Raw genomic sequence first — 7,501 nt, forward strand, 5'->3', positions numbered from 1 at the left:
ATACAATTTTTATTGCATTATGATCTGAAAAGGAAGCATTCCCTATTTCTGACTTTCTGCATTTATTTTGAGGTTTTTAGTGCCCTAATACATGATCAATTTTTTGTGTAAGTGCCATGTACTGCTGAGAAAAAACAAAAACAAAAACAAAAACAAACAACTATTCAATTTTCTCCAGAAGCCTATCACATCTAAGTTTTCTAAGATTCTATTAACCTCCCTGGCTTCCTTATTGCTTATTTTGTGGTTAGATTTATCTAATTCTGAAAAGGGGGTTGAAGTCCCTGCTTAGTATAGTTTTGATATATATATTTCTTCCTGTAACTGGCCTTTAACTTCTTTTCTAAGAATTTGGATGTTGTATCACCTGGTGTATATACATTTAGAATCAATACTACTTCATTATCTATGGTACCCTTAAAAAGACACATTTTCCTTCCCTTCCTCTTTTAATTAGATCTATTGTTTTTGCTTTGTCTGAGATCAGAATTGCTACCCCTGCTTTTTTTTGCTTTAGCTAAAGCATAATAAATTCTGCTCCAGCCTTTTTACCCTTACTCTGTATGTATCTCTCGCTATTCAAATGTAGAATTCTGTTTTTTAAGCCCTTCTGCTCTGTGCTCCTGTTTTATTGGAGAGTTCACCCCCATTCATAGGTCACCCACTTTCACAGTTATAATTACCAGCTATGTATTTTCCACCATCTTATTTTCCCCCTTTTATATACTTTTGTTCTCCTTTTCTACCCAGTCCCTCCTTAATTGTGTTTTGTTTCTGATCCACCTCACCCTCAATCGGCCCTTCCTTCTATCCAGCCCCTTTTTTTCCTTTCCCCTTTCTCCTCTTACTTCCCTGTAGGGTAAGATAAATTTCCATACCTAGCTGAGTGAATATGTTATTCCCTCTTTGAACCAAAATTGATGAGATGAAGCTTCAGACAATGCTCGTCTCTCTTCCTTATTTCCCTCCATTGTAATAGATCTTTTTGTGCCTCTTCATGTGATCTAATTTATTCCATTTTATCCCTCCTTTCCACTTTCTTCTGTACAATCCTTTTTATATCCTTTAATGCCTTTTTTTTAAATCATCATATTAGAGTCAATTTATACCCAAACCCTCTGCCTATATATGCTGCCCATAACTGACCTAATAAAAGATACAGTTCTCAAGAGTTACAAGTATCATTTTCCTATATAGGGATGTAAACAGTTTAACTTTTGAATAATATGGTTTTTTTCTTTCCTATTTACCTTTCTATGTTCTCTTAAGCCCTGTGTTTGAAGATCAAAATTAGTTCTGGTCTTTTTAATAGAAATGATTGAAAGATTGTTACTTCATTGAAGATCCATCATCTCCCCTGAAAGATGATGCTCAGTCTCACTGGGTAGTTGATTCTTGATTGTATCTTAGGTATTTTGCCTTCCAGAGTATGGTTTTTCCAGGCCCTCCAATCCTTTTATTGTAGACACTGCCAGATCCTGGATAATCCTGACTGTGGTTCCTTAGTATTTGAATTGTTTTTTTAAATTTTATTTCTGGAATTGCAGTATTTTTTCCTTGAGATTGTAGTTCTGAAGTTTTGCATCAAAGTTCTTGGGGTTTTCCTTGTGGAATCTCTTTCCAGAAGTGATTGATAGATTCTTTCCATGACTATTTTGTCCTTTGGTTCTAGTATAGTTTTTTTTTTTTTTTTGATGATTTCTTTAAAAATGCTATTCAGTTTTTTTTTTTTTTTTTTTTTTGGTCATGATCTTTAGATAGATGGATAACTTTAAAATTGTCTCTCTTGAATCTATTTTCCAAGTCAGCTATTTTTCCAATGAGGTATTCTACCTTTTCTTTCATTTCTGGGCACTGCATTTTCAATTCACAAGCTGAAGCATATCTAAAGTAGGAAGACTGTGGTGGTAAAGAGATAATTGTTTTGGGAGCCCTCTTTATCTGAAGGTTTTGAGAGGAATTCTTTGCTTTGCCCTCCAGGCCTCCAATCAGAGGAGCAGAGGGTACCAGGTCCTGAGAAGTATAAATACAAAAGCTGATGAAATTTCCAAGGATGAGTTTTACATGGTATAATTTCTGAAGGCAAGATGCAGGTCAGTCCAAATGAATGCAATTGAATGAGATGTTGTTGTTGTCATTGTCACTGACATTGTTATCCTTATTAATAGGTAATAGGCAATTAGATGATGCTGTGATGGAGTTCAGAAGATCTGTATATCTTTAGGCTGGTCTCTATCATGTCCCTGACAATAACTTCCCTTTTCGCCTCACTTTCTTTTCCTTTTACGTGCTTTTTCCATCATTAGATTATAAGAACTTTGAGGGTTCTTTTTCATATTTGTATCTCCACTGTTTAACCCTATCCCTGGCATACAGTAAGTACTGAATAAATGTTTAATGATTGACTAACAATAATAGCTAGCATCTATGATGCGCTGTAAGGTGTTCAAAGCAATTTATTTTTGCCTAAACTTATTTGTGTGTATGCATTGTCTTTCCTCTCCCTCAAAGAATATAAGCTCCTTGAGGATAGGAACTGCTTCATTTTCTTTTTGTCTTGGCGTCCTCATTGAGAAATAGTATCTAGCAGGTAGTAGATGCTTAATAAAGTTTTATTGATTCACTGCAAAAAGTATGAATATTAGACAAGAGAAGATCTTTGCCCTTTTTGAGTTTATAATTTGATAAATAATATGGGAATAGAATACATGTGCAAATAATGCCAAGGTAAGGGTGGAGGTTGACTCAATCAATCAATCAATACTTCCACAGAACTAACAGAATTTGAACTACATGTATAACATATTACATATATCTTGAGAAAATTCATAGATATACATAGAATACAAACAAGCTTAACATATACTAAAGAGCAATAAAATAGCACTAACCTATATAGTAATAATGAAACCTGAATAAACAGCTGCATATATGTATGCAAATGGTAAAGCTATTCATAGCTTTTTTACCTATTCCAACAATAATAATAACTAGAATAAATATAGTGTTTTATGGTTTGTAAAACACCTTGTATATGTTAATCTTATTTGATCTTCATAACAATTTTGAGAGGTTGGGTCTTTTATTATGCCCATTTAACAGATGAGGAAGTTACTTGTTCAATGTTCTGCTGAAAGTAAATGAGGAAGGATTCAAACTTAGGCTTTCCTGATTCCACATAAATAATGCAAGAACAGAAGTTGATAAACATGAACAATAATAATGAATGACAAATAAGACAATAATAAAATTGATAAAATATCTAGTACTTAACACATTCATCAGTGGACATAAGCAATTAAATTCAAGGAATAAATGATAGATAAACATTAATATTGTCTAGCTAAATATGTAAGTTTCTCAGTTTTCTCTGGAACTTCAAAAATTAATATCATGATATATCAAATATCCCTAGTTCTCTTATGACCTGCTGACTTAACTTCCCTGTTTCCTGAACTGGTTAATAATATGGGCTAATTAAGTCCTCATAAGAATTAGATTTCTTCATTTCCAAAATCTTATGGAGAGTCTAGATTGGTTACTTTACTCTAGGGGTTATCTGTAGTCTCAGAGTCTCTATTGATGATTTCTATGCAGGAAAGGTGTTGTCTCTTGGGTTGACCCCTTCTCTCTGAAAATTCTTTTATGGGAAATTTCTATGTGGTATTCAATCTTCTCACCATCCTGGTCATCCCACTTTAGACATGTTTCAGCTTGTAAATGTCTCTCCTAAAATGTAGTGCCTGTAAATGAACACAAAACTCATGTTTTGACCAAGGAGACTCTCATTTTATTCTTATACATTTGTTTTAGCTTTGATGGTTAGTAAATTGTACTATTAATTCATGTTAATTTCAAAGTACTTTGTCCAATAGTCTAATACCATATCTTCATCTTGTATTAAATATCATCCCTCCTTTATATAATAATTATATATTCATATCTGAGCTAAGCAAAATTTAATATTATGGATGTATTGTCCAAGTGTGAGATTTGGAATGTTGTTTTATTGATTTAAAGTGACTTATAGATTATAGGACAACTAATTGGTTTCTTAAGTGTTAACTTCTACCAAAGAAACATTTTTTGAGACAGGATTTTTAAAAAAGAAGTCCTTTGGAGGGGGCTGTGAAAGGAGTTCAAAGAAATGAAGTTCTGGAGTTTAAAAAATGTATAACTTGTTTGGGGCAATTAGGTGATGGAATGGAGACAGTACTGGCCCTGAAGTCAGAAAGACTTATCAGATATTTACTAGCTATATGATCCTGGCCAAGTCACTTAACCCTGTTTATCTCAGTTTCTAATCTGTAAAATGAGCTGGAAAAAAAAATAAAACTACACCAAGAAAACACTGCATAAGGTCATGAAGAGTTGGCCATAATAAAATGATTGAATGGCACAATAACTTAGGGTTTGGGTGGCTTCCAAGAAGGACCTTGGGTTTATAGCTGGACACTTCTCTTCCCTCAAGAAATGCATTTGTGTTCCCAAGGATCAAGGGCCTGAGAATAAAATGGGCTGGAATCGAAAGTCACACTTAAATGTTCACCTGGGCCAATCAGACTGTTAATTTATCTGAATATCTCTATTTTACCTTTCTTATAGTATTTCATAGCTTTTTATAAATGTCTTTACTTTGTGTAAAGAAATCACCAAAGGCAGAATAACTTCAAGCTTTTATAGCCATCCTTAATCCCACTTAAGGTTTCTCCTTTTCTCATTTTCTAATGTATCACATAGCCCAGAGCTGTTGAGGTGATGACTTTTTTTTTAAATTCTTGTCCTCTGTTTCTTCCATAACTGGCTTCTGGCAATCCCAATGACTGTATCCCCAGATATTCCTCCCAGTCTTCCCCCAAAATTCTAACCACTTGTTCCTTAACTTTCCCCTTAGTTCACCTGAGACAAAAGCAAGATTTTCACAAGATGATTTTTATTAGAAACCAAGAGAGAGAGGAGGTAAAATAAAACAATTTTGAAACCTATTCTAAAATAACCTTACTCCAGTTCACTGGGGTGGTATAACTTCCTGGGCTAACTGTTGTCCCTACTATATAGCTATCTGGTCACAAGTTGACCAACTGTCATTCTCCCTCAAAGGATAGACTATACTTCACAATTCCCTCTTAAATCTCCAGTGCAATTTGAAGATCCTTTTTACTTAAAAGGGAGGCAGAGAAAGGGAAGGTCCAAAGTAGGAGTGGGTTTTCAAAAACTAGTTCCTTTTTATTTTTTTATCTGTATAACCAAAATCTTCATTTATAGCAAAATGAACTTCTACCAAAAATGTCTTAGATCACCTTGGTTACAGTATGGGAATATAAGATTAGTCCTATGATAATAGTCAAAAGAGAGAAAGGAAGGCTGTAAGAAACCACTATTGGGTTGCTGAGATGATAGCCCTAGAAGTAACCAGAGGGAAATTTGGATTGTCTTCTATTCAGTTTGCAGTACTTCCCCCATCACAAGCTTCCCTCTAGCATAATAAGACAACGTAGATTCCCGTGTTCCAATCTCAGATCCTTTATTAAATTCATAAATCCTACCCTAGGCAGGATCACATGGGGTAGTAAATAGTGATGGTCTGAAAGGGAGACGAGATGACACAAGTGAAGTAGATCAAAGTAGAAACTACAACTCTAAATTAGGGAAGGAGAAATGCTTTGAGCTAAGGAGAGCATGGGGCTATGTGGTCAGGAGTGGAATTAATGTCAGAGCTCAATTGAAGATCATGATTTTATGCAAGGTCAATATTCTCATCTTCCCCTCATTTGGAATTTTTGCAGCATCGAGCACTGGTCCAGTCCATGCCCTTACACTGACAGTGACATGTGTTGTCTCCTCGAACATCCCAGGAGCCACAGCCATAGCCACAGGCACAGCCGGTAACTACAAACCCTACAAGAAGGCAGAAACATTATGAACCCTAAGATTCCAGGGAAAGGGACAACTCCCTCATATCCTTGGATAGATCTCTCTTACTCTTCTCCTCTATAGTGTTCAGACTGAAAAAGTGGGTGAAGAAATAGGAGGGGAGACAGAGTAGGAAGAATGGGCCAGAAGAAAGGAAGAAGCTAGGAGAGAGGGTTTGAGAGAAAAAAAAAAGTCTTAAGGAGATAAGAGAAGAAGAAATAAAAAAGAATGAGAGAACAAATGCAATACAATACAACACCAAACTCCAAGAGAAAATGGAGTCAGAAAGCAAAGATATTTTGAAGAAATGGGTTAATAAATCCAAGAGTCCAATGGAGTAGAATAACTGGACTAGAGAAAGGACTGAGGTAGGCAGGGAGGAGGTGATATCTTGGAAGTGAGATTAGGGAGTATCTTTGATCACTTACCTGCAGGACAAGTGGCTAGGGTGCCTCGACTTTTCACACTTGTACAGGAAAGGGGCCTCTTACTTCCGAGCTCTGAAAGGCAGGAAACGAGAAGTTGGGATATTTCTTGCTTAACCCAACTCTACAAATTTCATTCATTCTCCTGCACCCTTCCTGGTCCCCAGTAGGACACTGAATCTCAACCCCAGGGCCACTCAAGGTTTTGGATTGTTTCTTGGGACCAACAGTAAGATTGTCCTATACTGAAGGAGAAATATTTGGGTTTGAGATTTGGAAATGGGATTGAGGTTTGCAATAAAGAGTTTAGGTTTTATACTCTGATTCCCTTGAGTTCTATTACCTAATTGGGAAAGAGCATCTTGTACTTTCTTCTCCACAATGAACTCTATTTCTTTTAAGCAGCATTCAGCATGGCCAGAAGATAGTTGTGCTAGAAGGTGCATGAGAATGAGCAGGAAAAAGAGGGCAGGTTTCATCTTGTTAGAAGGTTGTATCCTAAAGGGAGAAAAAAAAAAACTGGTTAAAAGTAAAGAAATTGTCTTCTTATTTCCTGAGAAGACTGGTAAGCTGGAGAATCTTAATTCCAGAATGTCAGTCCTCCGAGAAGACAAATGGAGAAAAACTGTAGAATCATCTCACTCACCTAAGAAAAGATGGGCAGAGTCTTCAGGGTAGGGGGTTAATATATGTCTGAGGACTTTTCTGTTAGGTCCATCCTAGCTAAAGTAAGTGCACAATGGGATATATTGTTTCAGGGCCACGGAAATAATACCCCCTTTTACTCCTGTTTACTCAAATGTTATTTCAAAAGCTGCTATGGCAGCTGTGATAAGTCATACTAGGGACAAAACCAGAGTAAATATTGAAGGAGTGTCCAGAATGTTGCTTCAAGGTTGGATCAATAATGGTCCCTCCCTTTCCTCACTTCTTATTTCAAAGGAAATGGATTTCAATTCATTTTGGCAAACCACTTAGGGGCAAGAACACAGGAAATCATATGGGAAGTGTCTGGTTCTAGAATAGGCAGCAGCCACTGTCACTGTACAGGGGACAAGAATGGGAACAAAGCTTCTACTTTTGTCTTCATAATTTTTTCCTTCTTAACACAGGTATGAGAAATGGGTCCACAGATCTTTACACTTTTGATTCAAAGAACCTTT

At 36.0% G+C, this 7,501-nt stretch overlaps 1 protein-coding gene across 1 annotated transcript; it reads right to left on the bottom strand.

Moving 5' to 3' along the window:
• Window positions 1-5,507: 5,507 nt before the first annotated feature.
• LOC127557931 (resistin-like beta) lies at window positions 5,508-7,054 on the bottom strand. The gene is made up of 4 exons (XM_051991198.1): window positions 6,985-7,054; window positions 6,682-6,836; window positions 6,342-6,413; window positions 5,508-5,898 (listed from the first exon to the last, which is right to left on the bottom strand). The coding sequence occupies exons 2-4, from the start codon at window positions 6,815-6,817 to the stop codon at window positions 5,768-5,770; spliced, it is 339 nt and encodes a 112-aa protein (XP_051847158.1). The 5' UTR covers window positions 6,818-6,836; window positions 6,985-7,054; the 3' UTR covers window positions 5,508-5,767.
• Window positions 7,055-7,501: the final 447 nt, after the last annotated feature.

The sequence above is a fragment of the Antechinus flavipes genome, chromosome 3 (genome assembly GCF_016432865.1).
Source record: "Antechinus flavipes isolate AdamAnt ecotype Samford, QLD, Australia chromosome 3, AdamAnt_v2, whole genome shotgun sequence".
Lineage (NCBI taxonomy): Eukaryota > Metazoa > Chordata > Mammalia > Dasyuromorphia > Dasyuridae > Antechinus > Antechinus flavipes.